Genomic DNA, 22,792 nt, shown 5'->3' on the forward strand with positions numbered 1-22,792 from the left:
GTGTAACCACGATGAACCCCAAGGGTCCCTGCGTCCCTCCGTCGGCTGCACCAGCGATTGCACGCTGTAAGGTGACCACGTAATGCTGAACCGGGTAACACTGGAGACAGTCTCCTGCTTCCAGCTTCTCCCAGCCTGCCACAGATCTGAAGTTTCAAAGTTGCACACTGCAATGTGTGATCTCCGTTGTAACAGGAGAATATCAGACTCGGCCACACTGAATGTAAAGCGGTGAACTCCCAATAGGTATACCGGCATAAACGTGAATGTATTCCATATACCGGTTCATCATTACGTGGACACCTTACGGTGTGCAGCTGACGGAGGGATCGGAACGTTGATCTGTGTGCTGTTCTATAATAGTTTTTTTTTTTTTTTTAATTGACTACTGTGTGCTGTCTCTGCTGTGCCGTTCTTCTGAATAGTAAAGTATCACGTGTGTGTGTGTCTATGTATATATATATGCAATACATCATTTTTGTACTGAAATAAAGAGACATACCTCTATTTTTTTCTGATATCCTTCACCTTTAATAATACGATCAATGTATATGTTTGGAATATGAACATCTTCTGGTGCAAAAGTTCCAATGTCAACAATTTCTTCAACCTGCAGAGATAAAAGCAAAGTGAATGATTTCAAATCTATGGTATAAATATGTATGTGCATTGACATAGGACATAACCTAGGCACAATCCAGGCATGTACGTCTTGTACTGTAGAAGTTAACAGACATGTCTGCACTTATCACAAAAAAGTATGATTTTTGCAGTAGTTGCAAGGAGTAATAACCACGCATCACCTGCACTGGGAGGAAGCCCCTCACCCCTCCTCTGAGTCAAAAGTTGATACCGACAAAATAGGTCAAAGATAATATGACCATATACAGTATGGCGAAAGCTGAAGAAAGAAGGCAGAGAGGTGGGTTGGCGTATGAGTGACGTATGGATGTTGGTGACATCCAAGGCCTTCTATTAACGTCTAACCAGGAGACTTTTTGCAATAATTTTTTTTACATTGAATTATCTTATTTATACAGTATATTTATCTTACTGCCAGCGGCAGCATCCCCGGGCACTATCTCCCCCTGCAAGGTCCGGTCAGCATGGCTCCGCAACGTCAAATTTTGCGCTTTGCCATGACAACGGGACGTCACGCAGTGCCAAGTTGCCATGACAACTTACCTTATGGCGCTCACCCCGTTGGCATGGTATTTGATGTCGCGCAGCCATGTTGACGGATTTGCCGCCGCCCGGAGATTTTTCAGATAAACCCATAGCCTGGAGCTACATAGGCGAAACCCGTAATCTCCAGGTCAAACCCTGAGGGGTAGCAACCCTGGTGACATACTGTAGTGCCAACGAGTATTCTAAAACAAATCTAGGGCAATCACCAACAAGACCCAGGTACATCCTGGGACATCCTGGGTACATGCTGCAACATTTCAGAATGGGACTGCCAGGGACCCCTGCTGTGTTAATCCAATTGGCCATAGTCTCTACACAAATGTTGCAGCATGTACCCAGCATGTACCTGGATCTTGTTGGTGATAGCCCCAGATTTTACAAGGCAAGTTTAAGGCAAGTTTTAGAATACTCGTCGGCGCACCTGTAGTATAAATATATGTTTTATGGCGTTGGTTTCTTTGTATTACGTTATCTCAGGAAGGGTCATTCTAGTGCTCAGTGGCCCAATCTGACTTACTACCTGTTATTGTTACCATTGAATAAAACAACTATTCTTACAGTACATCCAAATGTCTGAGGTTAACGCAGCTTTTCCATCAAGATGCAATATTTATTTGCGTGGCAATCAAGGTGTTAGACTTGGAACAGTATGTAAAAAAAAAAATATATATATATATATATATATATATATATATATATAATATATATATATATACACACACACACAATTGTACACATACAGTACACATACAGTACAAAACAGCTTTTTTCCATGAACGGTGTATATATAAAAATGTATATTTCTCTGTGACATGTAGTTTGTTGTATGATACTGTATCTAGGAAGATAGAAAGAAAACAAGGTGTAGATTCTACTGTGAACCTAATAAATCATTTGTCATTTTAGATTTAGACAGCAGATAGCTGTAGTATACATCTGAACAATAACACTGATACGAATAAGGTTTGTTACACCAACCTGCAAATGATCCAATATACTGTGTGTATGTATGTATGTATGGATGTGTGTATATATATATATATATATGTATATATATATATATATATATATATATATTCAGTTTTGCTGCTCACAGTGCCTGAAAGTGTTTTGAGGCTAATTTAACACTACTTAATCTACCACCTTATAAACTACTGTATTTTATACGCCTTTTTAAAGTAAAGCTTCTATCTAAATCACATTTACACTGGGTCATTTTCCAAAGCATTAGCATCATAAATGTGTGAAAAAATGAAAAGTACTATAATTTTACTTCTTTATCAATTTAATGCTATCACTACTAAAGGGGGCTTGCAATGTATTTGCCGACTTCTTGGTTCAAGTCATATCTTTTAAGCAGGGTGGATTTGTGCTTACTCCTCACAGCACCCACAAGGATGGACACTACCTAGACCTGGTTTTCACTAAAAACTTCTCTCTCTCCGACTTCTCCATCTCCCCTTTTCCTCTCTCTGATCATCACCTCATCTCATTTTCTCTCTCTCGCTTCTCTCCATCTCCATCTCGCCCTCGTTTTTGCAGAAACCTGCGCTCTATTAACCTACCAGCTCTTGATTCCACTTTACGCTCCTCCCTCTCCTCTCTCAGTTCTGCTTCAGACCCTGACAACCTGGTCAGGAACTACAACTCTGCCTTATCTTCCTCTCTTGATCTTCATGCCCCGCTTTCTCTCTGCCGTCCTCGCTTCTAACCCCAGACTCTGGCTAAACTCCCACACACGCATGCTGCGTTCCTCCACTTGTTCCTCTGAACGCCTCTGGAGGAAATCTCATACGCTCGCAGACTTCATTCACTACAAATTTATGCTATCCTGTTTCAACTCTGCCCTCTCTCAAGCTAAACAAACCTACTTTTCATCACTAATCAACACACACAAGTCTAACCCACGCCGTCTCTTTTCTGTCTTAGACTCTCTACTCAGACCACCCTCAGCTGCCTCCTGTTCTTCCTCCATCTCACCTCAGGACTTTGCTGACTTTTTTAAGGAAAAGGTGGAGTCCATACGGCAGAACATCCCATCTGTTGCCTCCTCCCATCCCACAATGCTTCCCAACTCTCCTCCTGCCTTTCTTGGCTCTTTTTCCGCTATCTCGGAGGAGGATGTGTCACTGCTGATCTCCTCTTCTCCCTCTACCACTTGCCCTCTTGATCCCATTCCCTCCCATCTCCTAAAACCTCTTGCTCCTTCTATAATCCCTATGCTCACACAGATCTTTAACTCTTCCCACTATTCTGGTACCTTTCCATCATCCTTCAAGCATGCAACAGTCATACCATTACTCAAAAACAGCAAGCTTGACCCTGCCTGTTCATCTAACTATCGACCTGTCTCCCTCCTGCCTTTTGCCTGAACGTCTTGTATTCTCTCGATTGCTACAGTACACATTCTCAACACCTATTCTATCCTAGATCCTCTACAATCTGGCTTCCGCACTGCTCACTCTACTGAAACAGCCCTCACTAAAATAACTGACGACCTCCACGCTGCCAAAGACAGAGGTCATTACACTCTGCTCATATTACTCGACCTCTCTGCAGCATTCGACACCGTGGACCACCCTCTTCTCCTTCACATTCTCCATACTCTTGGTATTCGGAACAAAGCTTTATCCTGGATCTCCTCTTACCTCTCCCATCGTACCTTCAGTGTCTCTTTTGCTAACACCTCCTCCTCCTCTATTGATCTCTCTGTGGGGGTACCCCAGGGCTCTGTCCTGGGACCCCTTCTCTTTTCTCTCTACACACTCTCTCTAGGTGACCTAATCACATCTTTTGGGTTTAAATATCACCTCTATGCTGACGACACACAAATTTACCTTTCGACCCCTTGACCTTACACCTGCTATACAGACCAAAATACGATCATTCACCCAGTAGCCCACGCACGCTGCCTAGGGGTTACACTTGATTCCTCACTCTCATTCTCCTCTCATATTCAAAACGTTTCTAAAACTTGTCGCTTTTTCCTCCGCAATATCACAAAGATACGCCCTTTCCTCTGTTACTCAACTGCTAAAACTCTGACTCAGGCCCTCATTCTCTCACGTCTCGATTACTGCAACCTCCTGCTGTCCGGCCTTCCTACCTCTCACCTGTCTCCCCTAAATCTGTCTCCGCATCTCCCCTCCTGAAATCCCTCTGCTGGCTTCCGATTAAATCACGTATCTCACACTCAATTCTCCTGCTCACTTTTAAAGCTTTACATTCTTCTGCCCCTCCTTACATCTCAGCCCTAATTTCTCGCTATGCACCATCCCGACTCTTGCGTTCTTCTCAAGCATGTCTTCTTTCTACCCCCTTTGTATCTAAAGCTCTCTCCTGCCTTAAACCTTTCTCACTTTCTGCCCCACACCTCTGGAATGCCCTTCCCCTCAGTACCCGACTAGCCCCCTCGCTATCCACCTTTAAGACCCACCTTAAGACACATCTGCTTAAAGAAGCATTTGAGTAGCACTGGATAATCATGGACGCATGACACATAAAGCTTGGCCCCCTGTAGACGCATTTACTAGTATTCCCTACTACTGTCTCTGTACGTTCTCCCTACCTACCAATTAGATTGTAAGCTCCTCGGAGCAGGGACTCCTTCCTTAATGTTACTTTTACAGTATGTCTGAAGCACTTATTCCCATGATCTGTTATTTATATTATTTGTTATTTATATGATATGTATTACTACTGTAGCCCTGTTTCTAACACCGTCCTCAGGAACTACTAGTGCTGTACTCAACCTGCGGCTCCAGGAGATATGAGCCTCCGCTAGCTGGGAGCCTGGGGCAAGGGTTTTAGCGCAGCGCCTCCACTTGCCCAGGATCCCCGTTACGTAAGATCGCCCTGGGCAAGAAACATACCAACAATGTGTGCAACCAAGTTTACTGTGCATAGGTAACCATCTCTTACTCTCTATAAAACATCACACATAACTTATATACTTATACTATAAGGTTAGAGTCCGTATACTACCGTGGCTCTGCCACATTCCTAGCGAAATTGTCCCGTATAACAGTGGCTCCGCCACGCTCTATAGAGTGTTGTCCGTGTAAGAGGTTAGCTTATATACTCAGTCTGCTAGCCACTTGCTAGTGTCACTACAAGAGTTATTCTTAAGGCGGGATCAGCGCCTGATGACCGGTGTTGGTGCACTTGCTTTACAATTGTACCTTCCGGTCACGGCGGTGACCGGTGCCTCTTCGCAAAGGGTCCGTTGCCTCCGCTCGGAACCTCCGGGTTTCGGGTGCCCAGCCGTCTGATCCCAGATGACTGTGACTGTCCACAACTCCGTGCGCTGTCCCTAACTAAGGTAACAATTCCTTCCACTATCGGGCGTCCCTGCAGTACAGCAACCTACTGTGACTCAGGGAACTTCCTATGGGCCTGGGGAGTAATAGCTGGCCTATGCAGGTGGGTCACGGACACCCTGCACTCACACTACCTCCTCTCGCTCGGTCCCGAGCTCCTCTTCCCAGCGTGGTCTCTTCCCCCACGCTTCCTGTTCCTCCTTCCTTAATCCCCGCCCTCTCATTGGCTCCTAGCATCAGGTCCCAGAGCTCGCGGGAGTTGTCGTCCATATCAGAGCCTTCCCCTTATTGGCCTGTCATTCGCGCGCTCCCATTGCGCATGCGCAACCTCTTCACCCCGTCAGTGTCCTTTGCAATATTGCGCAACAACATGGCGGCACCCTGTACTACCGAGCCGTCGCGGAACCTGGCGTACTCCCTCCGCACACACACCTGGTATTCAACACACCCTTACACTCTCCCCCCCGCAGAACCCAACGTCCCCGCTTGGGCTACATCTACATAACTTTATACACAGATCAACGCACACAGTACATTACTTATGCTCTAAATTAAATTGCACAGTTCGGTGAACATTACCACTACCGACTGTACTCTGCGGCGAGCCCACTGCTGAGCCTCATAATGGGGTGCCCCGAATTGATCGTATGCCATCCTCATTGGAGGTTGACCAGTTCTTTGGCTTCTGCGAGGTAGCTCTTCAGCTACCTCCTCTGGAGAATAGCAAGTTTCAGTTGGTGTTTCCACTTCTGCCCTTGAGGGGTTTAATAGGTCTACAAAGTCTTTTTGTGGCACAAAGCACGGGCTCTGCGGGTCTAATGGCTGGCTCACTGGAGTCAGCGTATCTGTCGTTGGAACAAGGGGCTCTTGACCCGTAGCTCCTTTGGTGAGATGCCCCCGCGGTCGGAAGGCCCCTTTGAGAGGTTCCCTCCATTGGACTCTCAGAGGTGGCATTTATTACAGTCTCTGGGCCAGCCTCTGTGTTTCCATCTTCTCCATCTATTGAAACAGTGGGCACTTCCAATTCGTTGTCCCCTACTTGAGGTATGGGGAGCAGATGATTCCTATGCCATACCTTTACTCGGCCTTCTGAATCCTTGATGCGGTACACCGGGAGGCCAGGCATCTGTGATTCTACCTCATACACCTCATCTCTCCACCGATCAGCCAATTTGTGTTTCCCCGGAACGCCTAAATTACGTAGAAGGATAGCATCCCCCGGACGAATCTCTTTATGTCTCACCTTGTGGTCATAGCGCCTCTTGTTGCCCGCATTTAATTGCGCCGCCGTTTTTTCCGCTAATTTATACGCCTGCTGTAGACTGTCTTGCAATCTCTGCACATATCGGAAATGCGTCCTGTTGGATACCCCATCGGTAGATATCCGCAGTCGCACATCCACAGGTAGTCTCGCTTCCCTTCCAAACATCAAAAAGTAGGGGGTGTACCCTGTAGACTCGTGGCGAGTACAGTTATATGCGTGCACCAGTGTCTCCACATGCTTGCTCCACTCTGTCTTCTGAGAGCCAGTTAGTGTCCCCAGCATGTCGAGTAGCGTGCGGTTGAATCATTCAGGCATAGCATCCCCTTCCGGGTGGTACGGAGTCGTCCGTGATTTGGCTATATTTAATAACTTCAACAGTTCCCTAATGAGAGTGCTCTCGAAGTCTCGGCCTTGATCCGAATGTAGTCGATTCGGTAACCCATAGTGAATGAAGTATTTTTCCCATAATACTCTAGCCACAGTCACTGCCCGTTGATCTTTGGTGGGGAATGCTTGGGCGTATCTGGTGTAATGGTCCGTGATCACTAGTACATTACTGATGCCCCTGGAGTCTGTCTCAATGCATAAGAAGTCCATACACACCAAATCCATGGGGCCAGAGCTTTTCAAATGCGCCATGGGGGCAGCTCGAGTGGGTAAGGTCTTCCTCTGTATGCAGCGGGTACACTGTCGGCAATGAACCTCCACGAATTCTCTCATCTTCGGCCAGTAGAACCGGTCCCGAATTAACCCGAATGTTTTGTCGACACCTAGATGGCCATGATCATCGTGTAGGGCCTTGAGGACCATATTCCGCAGAATCTTGGGCAGAAATAGCTGTCGTCGGTCGGGATGATTATGGTAGGGTATGACCCGATACAAGATGCAATTGTCCAGTTCGAATTTTCCGAACTCAATTTACAAGAGTTTCACCAACTCTCTGGGGGCTTGCTTGAGAATAGCAGGGTTTCCTTGCTGCAGAGCTTGGCGGGCTAATTCTATCACTGGGTCTTGAATTTGATACTGCACTAGCTTGTTCCAGGGGATAATCTTGTTTTCTGTAATATTCATTCCGTCCCCGCTTCGATAAGCCCGAGGGACAGCCTGGGATTGACACCCTAATGAGTCGGCTACTCTTAATTCCGAGAAGGCGATCTGATTGTCGACTACTGCGGTTGTGGAGCATAGAGCACGTATACCAGGCCCCGGAATCTCTTCCCACACCTCCTCATCCAGGACAGGTGGAAGCCCCGGTCTTCGTGACAAAGCATCGGCCCCCACGTTGGTGGGCCCTGGTTTATACTTGAGGTTGAAACGGTAGTTGGCCAGTGCCGCCAACCACCGGTGACCGGTCGCATCTAGTTTGGCGGACATATTAATGTATGTCATGGGATTATTGTCTGTTCGCACTTCAAACTGTACCCCTCGTCGTTCTCCTAGCTTGGTCTGCAGTCTTCTTCTCCAGTCTTCCGTTAGCGGCGAGTCTCCGAAGTCAAAGGCCAACAGGGGGGTTACGGCATGGGTGGTGGCCGCCGGCCGTCCTTCCAAAGCCTTCTTTTTGGGTATCATCGGATATATTCTGCCCAGTGGCTGTCGACGATCAATGCACATGGGGTACGGGGAGATATTCTGCACATACACCCAGGTTCTGTTCGGAATCTTTCCCGGCCATTCCCTTACGGAAGCTAATAGCTCGTAGCCAAGCCGCTGATCATCCCGTGTCGTGCTTTCCAAGGAGAAGAGCTGATCTTCCGGACGTCTATCCGGGTAGTGGCAAGCCGCGATCATCATTCTCCCTTCCCCGGGAGGGATCTGGGTCAGTCCCCACTCTTGACTGTACAACATTCCATGCTCCTCTTCAGTCGCAATTCTACCGCAAGCCTCTTGTAGTGCCGGGCACGAAGCGAGGGCCAGCAGCGGGACTTCGCCCGCTTCTTGTAAATACATGCGGATCACCGATTGCACAATGTCGGGGTTGGTCCCCATGATTATCGGGGCGCTGGGGTGGTCTTGCGGCTCGGGACACACTAAGGCTTCCACTTCCATGGGTGGTGCTTACCGGTGTTCAGCTGGGGAATGTCCAAATGTACCTTCACCACTCCATCGATGGGATAATCTTCGTGGCTCAACCCCCTCAACCGTAAGGAATCAGCGGATAACAGCGGCAGCCTGTGTAAGTGTTGGTCATAGAAGGGCCGATACACTATGGTCACGTGGGATCCCGTATCCATCAATGCCGAAGCATAGATACCTTCAATTACTACCCGAACGATGGCAGCGGGTCCGATCCGATTACTCGTTGAGGGCTGGGCCACGGCTCCACCGTCTTGGGGGGTACACGGCATAGACTGAGCTGGTCGAGACGCCGTTCTCCGTTGGGAGGGGCAGCGCGCCCGGAGGTGTCCCATCTTCCCGCAAGTATAACACTGGATTTGACTGAGGTAGGTATCATTTCGTGCTGGAGGTGAGTTTCGCCCCAACACCAGGCGGTGCCGGGCAGCTGTCGGCGCCTCCGAGTCCTCTTTGTCGGGGTCCCCGCTCTCTGATGCCTCTGCTTTAGCTTCTGACTTTTTGGTGTCCTTGTTTCCACCCGACGCCTTCATCCCTGGGGTTAAGTCACGCCCCAGCAGCACAGTCTCATGCGCTTGGACTCGGTCCATTAGGTCATTAAACGCCAAGGCTTGTCCGGGTACTAGGCAGCCGCTGACACGTACGGACACCGGATGCAGAGGCAGGAGCCCCCTCAGTAGCTGGGTAGTGCGCAACCCGTCGGCATCCACCTTCGGTACCACGCCCTTTCTCACCAGAGTCCACAGATCCAGATGCAGCCGTCTAAGGAAGTCAGACACCATTTCTCCCTCTTTCTGGGCCAGGGCATGAAACTTGGCCATCAGGGCATAGACGTCCACAGGGGCTTTCATAGGTCTTGGTAAGGCAGTAAATGAGTCCCGCCGCATCAGCGTCCGGGTGATCGTCCCGATAGCAGTGCACCATGTGGGACGCTGGGGGTCGGAGACATTCCACGATACGCTGCCTTCGGACGGCGTCAGTGCAGGACCATTCAGGCAGTACCTGTTCCGTGTGATCCAGCCACTCTTCAAATCCAACTTCTCCCTGAGGCGTGGGTTTGTCACCAGAGAATGCAATTTAACTTCCGGTATTGGTGGGCCTGTGTGGAGTGGTGGAGGGCTTCTGCGAGCACAGGGATAGAGACATTATCCATTAGGCTACTCCCTGCGGGGGAGTAGGCATCTAATTGTGAAATACTGAGTCTACCTAGTGCGGGCCTTAGGACGGAAGGGGTGAACGAAGTGCCCAGGCCCATTGCAGCAGGCCATCGAGGGTGCAAATTGTTTTCAGGGGTGCGGTCAGAGCCGCTAGTGACGGCACCTAACGAGTTGGGATACCCCCTCTGTGGGGTAGAAGCGGCCAGTGGTTCGTTGGGGTCCACTTGCACTATTGGACAGTGCATGTCGGGGGCCTCAGGTAACAGTAATACCAAGGGCAGAGCTTCGGGGCATATATCCTGCTCAGTGACATACAATATTTTGCGCCACAACTGGTCCCGATCGTAGTAGTGATCTTGTCCATGAGCGGAAGTTTTCTGACACGGTCCGTCACAGTGCCGAGTGAGAGAACGGCGGGAACATGTCCCAGGCTAAAAACACGTGTCAGGGGGATCTCGTGCCGCTGGGCCCACTTGCGCACCTCAAGCGGCGAGGGCACAGACATGATGGAATAACTTGTTGCACAATTGAGAAAAAAATATAGGGGCACCCCAGGTCTGAATCTCAGCAGCGCCTCCAAATGTAGCCCTGTTTCTAACACCGTCCTCAGGAACTATTAGTGCTGTACTCAACCTGCGGCTCCAGGAGATATGAGCCTCCGCTAGCTGGGAGCCTGGGGCAAGGGTTTTAGCGCAGCGCCTCCACTTGCCCAGGATCCCCGTTACGTAAGATCGCCCTGGGCAAGAAACATACCAACAATGCGTGCAACCAAGTTTACTGTGCATAGGTAACCATCTCTTACTCTCTATAAAACATCACACATAACTTATATACTTATACTATAAGGTTAGAGTCCGTATACTACCGTGGCTCTGCCACATTCCTAGCGAAATTGTCCCGTATAACAGTGGCTCCGCCACGCTCTATAGAGTGTTGTCCGTGTAAGAGGTTAGCTAATATACTCAGTCTGCTAGCCACTTGCTAGTGTCACTACAAGAGTTATTCTTAAGGCGGGATCAGCGCCTGATGACCGGTGTTGGTGCACTTGCTTTACAATTGTACCTTCCGGTCACGGCGGTGACCGGTGCCTCTTCGCAAAGGGTCCGTTGCCTCCGCTCGGAACCTCCGGATATCGGGTGCCCAGCCGTCTGATCCCAGATGACTGTGACTGTCCACAACTCCGTGCGCTGTCCCTAACTAAGGTGACAATTCCTTCCACTATCGGGCGTCCCTGCAGTACAGCAACCTACTGTGACTCAGGGAACTTCCTATGGGCCTGGGGAGTAATAGCTGGCCTATGCAGGTGGGTCACGGACCCCCTGCACTCACACTACCTCCTCTCGCTCGGTCCCGAGCTCCTCTTCCTAGCGTGGTCTCTTCCCCCACGCTTCCTGTTCCTCCTTCCTTAATCCCCGCCCTCTCATTGGCTCCTAGCATCAGGTGATTGTCCCAGAGCTCGCGGGCGTTGTCGTCCATATCAGAGCCTTCCCCTTATTGGCCTGTCGTTCGCGCGCTCCCATTGCGCATGCGCGACCTCTTCACCCCGTCAGTGTCCTTTGCAATATTGCGCAACAACATGGCGGCACCCTGTACTACCGAGCCGTCGCGGAACCTGGCGTACTCCCTCCGCACACACCTGGTATTCAACACACCCTTACACTACTGTGAAGCGCTATGTACATTTATGGCGCTATATAAATAAAGACATACAATACATGCTTTTAATTTCTATACTGTATTTCCCCCTATAAAAGAGGACTGCGTGGAAGACCCAATTTCTCATATTTCCCCAATCCGCTAACTTCATAGCATGTCCTTTTATTCTGTCATTCTTGCTCTTATTGTGGGGAATGCTTCTTTTATTTGGTAGTCCATACTGCCTTTGGAATACATTTCTCAGTATAAACTATGCACATGGGCTATGTATTACTTGCTATAATCTATAGGGATGTAATCCTGCATGGAGTGTCTGGAAGAAAACCAACACATTGCATTGATATAAATCCATAAATACAAAATATTTATACTCCTGCAATTGTCGTAACATGTTACAATATTCTTTGACAATTTCCAAGTGTCTAGAAACACATGTACTGTAAGCATACAGTAACATTCAAGTTTGTTGGGTTTGAACTTGAAAGGGTTATTAAATCCATGTTGGATGGTAGAAGGCATTTTGCAGTAAAGTTTAAGTGACTGCAGTAGAGGTTTAAAATACTGTATAGCTAAAAGAATAATGTATTTGTATTAACGGTAACATACTCGTTAGCTAACCCAAGAACGCACAAAGTATTGTGCGGATCATTTTCAGAATAGATGCCGTCTGTGATGCCTTATGCAATTGCAGTACTGTTATGTAGCCTGTCCCATGACATATGAAATAACAGTATCTACCAAATGTAATAGAAATTGTTTTATAAAAAACCTTAGGAGTACTGTGTGTACTCTGTAAGAACCTACAATTTAGTATACGACATTTCAATACTATAAGGAAAACATTTTCTCTAGCTGAGAAGGTTGCCACCTAAGGATGTAGCGTACATAGAATACGGTATCAGACAGATAAGTGGTCACAGGACATCTAATGTAGTCCCTGCTGAACCCTTGAGTAAAGGGAGTAGCTCCTAAACAGGTATTCTGACTAAGTCAGGTGTATACCAAAAATAGAGAAACTTCCACTATGTAACTTCACTGTTATTAGTATCCTTCACGGATACTCTATAATGGAAATGTATTATTATTTACAGTATGGGTATAAGGTTTTGTCTGGTGTTTCACATTTACTAATCTATACCTTGGTATACTAGGGTGTGACTTGATTCATTAAAGGATTATATTCAGGACTATACCTATTGTAGTGAAAGGAGAAAATTTAAACAATTTACCGTAATTTTCTTTTCCTGGAACCATGGCAGTGGGCACCATTGGGGTTAATCCCTTCTCACTCTAGGTAGGACAGGAAATAGACTTTTGCAGGTAGGCCATATAAGGCCCCTCCCTCTACCTGCACCTTAGTCTTACGATTCTTCCATAGCTGAAATATATAACTGATAGGCATTAGACATACATAGGGAGGGTAACTATGTGCCCACTGCCATGGTTCCAGGAAAAGAAAATTACGGTAAATTGTTTAAATTTTCTCCTTTCCTGATCACCCTGGCAGTGGGCACCATTGGGACATACCCAAGCAGTGCAAATTTTAGGGAGGGATACATCAGAATAGACAACACCAGTTTAATGCCTTATCAGTTTAACCTTTATTAATACACTTTACACTTTATTTTACTACAGTTTCTAACACTCTACGCCCAAAGCTTGCGTCAGCTGATGATTGTACGTCTAGTCTGTAGTATTTCAAGAATGTATTGAATGAGGACCAGACAGCTGCTTTGCATATTTGTCCTGGTGTAGCCTGGGCCTTAAATGCCCATGAAGTAGCCATGGCCCTTGTAGAATGAGCTTTAATGTTCAAAGGTTTATCTTGTCCTTTGCTTTCATAAGCTTTTTTAATACAAGACACGATCCACTGGGAAATTGTTGTCTTTGATGCTGCTTGACCTTTCTTTGTTCCCTCTGGAATGATGAATAGTTTGTCTGACTTTCTGACATCTTGCATCCTTTCCAGGTACACCTTTAGACATCTTACCATGTCTAACTTGTGTAGTCTTTCTTCTTTCTTATTTTTTGGTTCTGGACAAAATGACGGAATCACAATCTCTTGATTCATGTGGAACTGTGATACCACCTTTGGCAGGAATTGATGCACTGGTCTGAGAACTGCCTTGTCTTGATGTATGACTAGGAATGGTTCCTTGGCAGATAGCGCCTGTAGTTCTCCCACTCTCCTTGCTGAGGTGATTGCTATCAGAAACGCCATTTTCCATGACAACCATTTTAGGCCTATCTCCTCTATAGGTTCAAACGGAGCTGCTGTTAGTACATCCAATACTAGGGACAAGTCCCATGTAGGTACCCTGTTTTTGATTTGAGGTCTTAACCTTTTAACTGCCTGAAAGAACCTGATGATCAATCTTTCCATTGCCAGATTTCTTTCCAACAAGGCTGATAATGCAGACACCTGTACTTTTAACGAGCTGAGACTGAGACCTTTCTCAAATCCTTTATGCAGTAACTCCACTATAGATACAATTCCAGGTGAAAGGAAATTTTGTTTCTCTTTTTCACACCAATCGCAAAAGCAAAGCCAGATTCTATGGTATACACTTGATGTGGAACTTTTCCTTGCTTGTAAAAGGGTTTGAATTGTTTTGTCTGAACAACCCTTCAGTCTCAATGTTTCCCGCTCAATCGCCATGCCGTCAAAGCCCATTGTTTGGCATTCGGATGACGTATTGGTCCTTGTCGCATCAGTCCTTTGCGATCTGGTATGTGCCATGGTGCGTCTACTGCCATATTTACCAAGTGTGTGAACCAAAGCCTTCTTGGCCAATATGGTGCTATGAATATCACCTCTGCTTGGTCTTCCCTGATTTTCCTGATTGTTTTTGGAATTAGGGGAATTGGAGAGAACAAGTACACCAACTTGAAGTCCCATTTGAAGCTGAGAGCATCTGTAGCTTGTGCACTTGGATGAAACTGTCTGGCATAGTAGTTCCTTCCCTTGCGGTTCTGGGGTGTCGCCATGAGATCTATGTCTGGATGATGACCCCATCGCTCTACCAATTCTTGAAACACCTCTGGATCTAATGACCATTCTCCTGGGTGTATGATGTTCCGACTTAGAAAATCTGCTGTGACATTTTCTAGTCCTGGGATATGTATGGCTGTAATATCCAACAAGTGGCGTTCTGCCCAAAAGAGGATTTCTGCTGTGAGATTCATCAGCTTTCTGCTCCTGGTTCCTCCTTGCTTGGCTATATACTTGACAACTGACCTGTTGTCTGATTCTATTTTTATACAGCCACCTCTTATATGGTCTTGGAAAGCTTCTAGGGCCCTTTGTACTGCTTTTAATTCCAGTAGATTTGATGGCAGGTGCTTTTCCTGGTTTCCCCAGGTTCCTTGCACCACCTTTTCTCCCATCTGGGCACCCCAACCTGTTTTGCTCGCATCTGTTGTAATTCTTAACCAGTGTACTGGTTGTAGCGTTTTTCCTTTTCCCAGGTTTCGGGTATCTTCCCATCACTTTAATTCCTGTTTTGTGTGTGGGTGTAACAAGATTCTTTGTCTTGTGTCTTTGTGATTCCCATTCCATTGTTGTAGGAAATTGTTTTGCAGTGGTCTCATATGTAGTGCTGCCCATTTTGTGACGCTTAATGTTGAAGCGAATTTCCCTAGGAGCTTCATGCATTCTTCTGTTGAAGTCCTGGTAGCTTTCCTGAGCTTCTTTGTTTGTATGGCTATGTCTTGTCTTTTTGCCTCTGGTAGTCTCACTTCTCGTTTTGCTGTATCGAATTCTACGCCCAGAAATCTTAACAGCTGAGTGGGTACGAGATGGCTCTTGTCTCTGTTTATTAACCAACCGTGATGTTCTAGGAAGGTTATTACCATATTTTGGTCTTGTTGGAGTTTCTCCAAATCCTTTGACTTTACCAGGATGTCGTCCAGGTAAGGGTATATTTCTATCCCCCTTTCTCTCATTTCTGCCACTAGAGGGTCTAGAACCTTTGTAAACGTCCTTGGGGAAGTAGCCAGACCAAATGGCAGTGCTGTGTACTGATAATGATCTTGATTTACTGCAAACCTTAGGAATCTTTGATGTCCTTTTGCTATGGGCACATGCAGATAAGCGTCTTTTAAGTCTATCGCCACCATCCAGTCTCCTGGTTGTATTTCTTGAATAATCAGATTCAAGGACACCATCTTGAATTTTCTTATCTTCAAGAATGAATTTACCCTTCTTAGGTCTAGGATTGCTCTGTAATCCCCAGTAGGTTTTTTTACTAGAAAAATCCTGGAATAAATTCCGCTTTCTCTGTCTTCCTGAGGTACCTTCTTTATTACTTCTGCTCGTAATAATTTCTTTAAAGCCGAATTCATCTGTCTTCTTTTTTCCTTGGACTGTATACATGTTATTACGCCCATATTCCTTCTTGGTATCTCCCTGAATTCTATGTTGTACCCCTGACGAATGGTCTGTAATACCCAATTGTCCAGTATTGTTTGGGCCCATGTTGTATAAAACTGTCTCAGCCGCCCTCCTACGGACAATTGCTGGGCCCTCTGACCTTCATGTGGACTTATTCCTTGTGAATGATCCTCTTCCTCTGGAGCCACGAAAAAAGCCGATTCTGGCCAACTCGCCATGTTGTTTGTCTTGGGAAAGACCTACCAGGTCTATATGTCTTTGCTTCTTTATACTGGTTTCTATTAGCCTGTTGGAAGCCAAATCTTCTGGCTCTGTATTCCTGAGGTAAAAAAGTGCTCTTACCTCCTGATGCTTTTGTTATTATTGCATCCAGTTTGCTGCCGAAGAGGAATTCACCTTCAAATGGTAATGCACACAAGGTATTCTTTGATGCTGTGTCAGCCATCCACTGTCTGAGCCACAAAGCCCTTCTTGCTGATACCGTCAGTGCCATAGATTTGGCAGCTAATTTTACTGCATCCAACGAAGCTTCTGCTATGTAATCTGTTGCCCATTTTACTTCTGACAGTGCTTTAAGAATAGCACTTCTTTTTACGCCTTTGTCTATTGCCTCTTCAATGTTGGCAATCCATACTCGCATAGCCCTTGCTGCTGACGTAGTTGCTATGGCAGGTTTGTAGGCTGTTCCTGCGGTAACATATGCTTTTTTTAAAACATAATCCATTTTCTTATCCATAGCGTCCCTTAGTGACGCAGTTTCCTCTATTGGGATTGTGGTCTTTTTTACTATTCTGGAAATAGCAGTATCCACCCTTGGGCTAACCTCCCAATTTTTTACCTCTTCCTGTGGGAATGGATACATCTTCCCAAATCTTTTAGGCGCAAATATTTTGGCGTCTGGTCGAGCCAGTTCCACCTGAATGAGGTCTTTAATCACTTGATGGATAGGAAACTCTCTACCTTTCTTTTGTCTTGCCCCAAAAAGTTTATCCTTCTTGTGGGTTAACTCCTCAGTGTCTTCTAGTTCTAACGCCTGTCTCATGGCTTTGATAAGTGGATCCACCATCTCTACATCAAATTCAGATTCTTCCTCCTGAATATCTTGATCTGATGAATCCACTTCCCCTTCTGATATTTGAAAACAATCAATTTCAGACTCATCTGACGAAAACCCTTTCCCTTTATCCAAACTGGTTTGGGATCTAGATCTTTTCTGCGTAGGGTTAACTGCTTGCTGGACTGCTTCACCCACACTCTGTTTAACTGCCTCCTTCATTAATACAAGGAAATTGCTCATTTGTTCATTGTCACCTGCTGCTGCCTTAAGACAATCTTCACATAATTTCTTCCCTATTAGGGCTGGTTTTTCACAAGCTGAACGCCATTTAGTTGTCTTAGCAACCTTTCTTTTATGTTGCAGGGATTCCCCCTTCCCTTTTGAAGATTCTGCTTCTGGGAGGGTAACCACCGAACTAAATTATAAAAACAAAATAAATACTAAACATACACCCTAATGTATATATATACACCATCTCTCTTTCCCCTGTAGAACTAAAACTAAGGACTCACCTAGTCTTGGGAACTGAAGTTTTGGGTGTTTCCGTTTTTGAATCCATTTCCAGCACTTGGCTTCTCCCTGCTGAGCGTTCCATGCTGCAGCTCTCCTCACACATACACACAGTGTGGTCGTCGCTTCTCTGACGTCATCAAGTGCTCGTGCACGGCTCACGTGCTGTGCACGTATCTGCCGGCGTGACGCGCGCGCTCCCAAGCGGCCGCGTGTACTGTACCCTTTTTTCCCCCGCAGTATTTCAAATACTCACGTGGTCAAAAGAACCTTTCCCGGTTCGCAGCTAAAGCTGCTACTCCTTCCGCTTCTAGCAGAGTTCCTGGGGTAGTTTTACCGCCGCATCCACAGACGCTAGTGCGGTCATTGAGCCTTCCGCTCGCAGCTATGGCTGCTCCCCCCTCCGCGTGTAGCGGGGCTCCTGGGGTAGTTTTACCGCCGCATCCACAGACGCTAGTGCGGTCATTGAGCCTTCCGCTCGCAGCTATGGCTGCTCCCCCCTCCGCGTGTAGCGGGCTCCTGGGTACTTTACCGCAGCGTACCAGACGCTAATGCGGTGATTCTGGGCCTCCACGGCTCCCAGCTGCAGCTGCTGTGTGCCTTTGTTTGGTCCTGGGGCTTTGCACCTAAGCTTCCCCACCCGCGGCTGCAGCTGCTCCCCCCCCCCAACAGGGGCTCCCCCGACTCTAAGGGGTCTCCGTCTTGCCACCCGTAGGGCGCGTCGATCGGAGCTTCAGGGCAGAGAGGCTGAGACCCTGGATATCTGCACAAGGTGCAGTAGGTGAGTCCTGTTAGAAAATAAAAAAAAAATCCTACACCTAGCTGTGAGGACAGGAAAAAGACTAAGGTGCAGGTAGAGGGAGGGGCCTTATATGGCCTACCTGCAAAAGTCTATTTCCTGTCCTACCTAGAGTGAGAAGGGATTAACCCCAATGGTGCCCACTGCCATGGTGATCAGGAAAAATATTATTTTTTTTCTCTCTCCACCAATATGTTACAACTAAATTCTCCCCAAAATGGGTGGAATTGTTATATTTATTCAGTCAAAAATATATCAAAAATATATTTATTCAGTCAAAAGATGCAAAATAGTCTCCATTACTACTGTGAAGCTGAAGGGTAGGTGGGAAGCTTGCAAGGCTACACACTGTACTAATGAGTTGTCAAGTGGCTTGATTCATTAACATTTAGCACAAGGTGTGATTTAGTCTTTGCCTGGGCACGACACAAAGCCATTTCTGTGTACAGTGATTAATGAGTCCAATCTATAGTTGCTTATTCTTTAAAATGTTCACAGCTTCACTGAAGATAATGCAGTTATGCAACCAACCATAACCGAAAAGCAAGAAAGAAGACTAAAAATATATTTTACTCAAAATAAAAGAACCAGAAATTGGAATGAGAAGCCATAGAGATGGTGTGCGTAACTCATAAGGCGCATATCGGTGCCGGCTTTCATTTCAGGCAATATTTCTAAGGTCAGATAAAGTAACTGTCCTGTTACACCACCAGATGGAGCTTTCATTACCCTTAGCAGGGCTTCATATCAGGGGGAATGTGATAGAACACAGTTCCTGTACCTTTTTTCATAGACCATGTGGAACAGAATACATTTGTATATTTTTTATTAAACAATTGGCATGTAATAATTATTCTTAACAAAATAACAGATTCGAAGCAATTTTTAAATCTGAATAAATGTGTATATTATTGCGCCTGTCCAAGAACAATTTCCCACGCGGTCCCATCCTCACGTCAGCGTTCCCCATTACATTTTTCTAGGGTTACACATACTGTACAGTGAATTTAAGTCTGTGTTCCAAGGAACTTTGTGTTAAACGACTAACTTTAATAATGATTTAAAGGGAGAATCCCAGCGGCTTTAAAAAAAATCTGACCTGAATCAGGGGAATCAACCAGTTGGGGAGATATTGGTCATATTTTGTGCCAGTTTTTACACACAAAAAAACTACAAACGTGGCTACCATAGCTAACAGGAATCCACCTGCAAATTACCGTGAGGCTTCTCTATTGATGGCGAAGCAGGTCATGACCCCGGCAACCATCCTCAATATACTGTACTGTATGTAGGTAGCATGTCGCAATTTTAATGTTGCAACAAAGCAAAACAATGTAGTCACGGCATAGGCTGCCATACTCTGACTCATGAAGGACTCCATCAGCCATTAATAGAGGACCTGCAGAAACACTGACGTCAGCAGTAACAAAATGCTAAATACTGCAAGTGCTACTCTCCTACTTTTCACAGAAGTCACATTTCCACGGACCTAAATATATGCAAGCAAGACAATTACGCACATCATTGCTATCCACATTTGTTGCATCATGCATCTTTGGTTTTGCTCATATAGGCTACAATTTTGAACAACCTTTGAAATCATTTGTGAGTCTCAGGAACGTTCTGAATATAGAATGATGGCAGTGATGCTACTCTACATGTGGGCTATTCATTACACTGCAATGGTGCCGATTGAGGCATGAGCGCAGAGAAACTCCTATTGACTTTAATAGGAGATTTGGTGCAATAGTGCCCCCACCGGAACTATCATCGTTTAAAGAATAACCCCCAATGTTCTGATGCTGGTGACCTTAGTGAGCTAAAGGAAATCTTTATCTAAATATAACATGCATATCTAAACATGTAGGACAGGTAGTTAATGCTGGTCTTCACCGGCTTTAAGGGAAGGAGTCTAGGCCAAGTGTAGAATCTTCTGTTCTTCTAAATGTCATGCTGCTTCAGCAAATCTTACTAAACACCATAACATTCTCTAATGAAATGCTGCAGTCGCAGGTTTGTCTTAACAGTTTGATAATGGCATTACTAGACAAAGATTCAGAGCAGTGATAGACGTGTGATGGTAAAGTACTCGGGAGTAATGAGTGACACTATTTTTTTATCATTACCAAACCCAGGGTCATAGAACTTTATTCCACTATTATTTTAACATTTTAGGGCCTACATATTGAATATCTCTGAATTACAAAGATCTTTAAGTGCCCTGTTTAACAGTTTTAGAGAAAAAAAAGTACATAATCTTGGGACCAACAGTACCAATACCTTCGACATAACCTTATTTACCCATTTTCTTTCCTCTTTACCAACAATATGTTAAACAGTATATATAAAGGTTATTGATATTGTCCTTATTTGCCAGGGATCAGATTAACAAGTTACATTTCTCAACTACTTTAATATACTTCCAACTACAATCCAATTATCTTGGTTAGGGAGAACAGTGGATCTACCATCACCTTCTTAGATGTTAAGGGTCTATATCAAAGGCCGACGGGTACATACTGTACAACCACTTTTAGTAAGGATACGGATTGTAACACTTTACTACATGCGACATAATTTTAACCGCCAGACTTCATTCAATTTCTGCCTTTTTACCAATTCCTTAAAATCCATCGTATAGTTACAGAGACTGATGAAAGGGAGCATAAGGTAACTGAAATGAAGGACTGTTTTCTTACAAGTGGTTACAATAACCAATTACTAGAGAAACGTATTGTACCATAAATAATCAACCCTGTCCAAGTTGAGCATAAAATGTGAAGAGTGAAAATATAGTTTTCACTAGTTATACACACAGCTAGTGCACATATTAAGAAACTGATCCCAAAACATTGAGTTATGTAGGCTTGTACCACACTAGTCACATATTGTAAGGATCCTTCAATGATGAATCACAGGGGAACAAAGATTCATGAAAATTGATGACAAAAGAAAATACATGACCAGACTTTCTTCTACTCCTATACTCCTACTGTAAAGTAGGTTGTCTACATTACTACAATTGTGCGATGTGCAATAGCATAATACAGAGTGGTACATTTTATTACCCGTACACCAGATAGACACACAGTATAAGATCAGTGCTTGAAGCACATTTGGCTCCTCACATATTAGTCTATAACCTGAAGTGCCATGGTGGCTCACTTCATGACCTGAATCTAAAATTTCTAAAGGAGAAGAAATCGAAACCAAAGAAATGAATTCAACATTGTATGAAATATCGACATATTGATGCCTTTATTCACATTATGTACACTGATTGGATCCCCCCCACTTTCTTGTGGGGGAAACATATACCCAATCATTACAAATGGAGACTTTTTGGATCTACTGTACACGTTGGATAGGGTTAAGCCCAAAGGCTTAAATGATAACTCATCTGAGTTGCTTTCTTTCCATCAGATGATAAATTCATACATTACCTTTTAAAACATTATGATCATGTTTCTTAGTTGATTACTTTTGGGGAGATTTTGACTCCTAGGATGGTGTAGAGTTTTGTTTCCTTATTACAGGTTTTTGGACCGTTTCTTTTAAATGTATACATTGCATATAAATTTGTTCATGTATACTTTTTTTACATTAGAGTATCTGGTGAACTGTTCTGTTGCAGGGACTTCTATTCTATTCAAACCCACATTAGCAAACTTGACACCCTCTACAATTCAATTTGTCGTTTTGTTCTCCAATGCAACCATAACACACACAACACTGTGAAATGCTCAAAGAACTAGACTGGTCATCACTCGAGTCTAGGCGCAAAGTTCACCTTTCCTGTCTTGCCTTCAAATTCTTTATGGGCAAGCTACCCAGCTACCTACAAAGTATCCGGCCGCTCCTCCTTCTCTTACCATGCACCCCAAAACTGGAACAACCTACCAGAGACTCTTACATCCACCACCAGTTTAAATTCTTTCAAATTTAAGGCTGTCACACATTTTAATCTGGTCAGTAACTGTTTCATACGACCATAATATATATTTTCTATAACTGTGCATGCAATGTTTTGTATATAATGTATACCCTGTTCATTTATGTAACTGTATTTGTAAACATGTATTATTTGTCTTAACTCTATGCCCAGGACATACTTGAAAACGAGAGGTAACTCTCAATGTATTACTTCCTGGTAAAATATTTTATAAATAAATACTTTTTTTTTTTTCTCCCACAGAATATAGCGTTGTACGGGGTTATAACATTCATAATCTATTTTATGAACCTTATTTAACTTTTACCACTTATGGGTTTCTAAAAATACAGTAAGTTATATAGAATAACTTGTTTAGTAAACCTTTAATTATATCTGTTTCTGTTATTAGCCAGTTAAGAGATAATTGTATATTTTTCACTGATTT

General features: G+C 44.9%; 1 protein-coding gene across 1 annotated transcript in view; it reads right to left on the reverse strand.

Annotated features, from left to right (window-relative positions):
• The window catches only part of OXCT1 (3-oxoacid CoA-transferase 1), a 227,914-nt gene that overhangs the window by 109,127 nt on the left and 95,995 nt on the right, over positions 1-22,792 (reverse strand). Inside the window, exon 8 of the mRNA XM_075588804.1 lies at positions 503-610. Within this exon, the coding sequence (XP_075444919.1) occupies positions 503-610 (108 nt within the window). The remainder of the gene's footprint in view (positions 1-502; positions 611-22,792) is intronic.

This window comes from Ascaphus truei, chromosome 1, assembly GCF_040206685.1.
Source record: "Ascaphus truei isolate aAscTru1 chromosome 1, aAscTru1.hap1, whole genome shotgun sequence".
Lineage (NCBI taxonomy): Eukaryota > Metazoa > Chordata > Amphibia > Anura > Ascaphidae > Ascaphus > Ascaphus truei.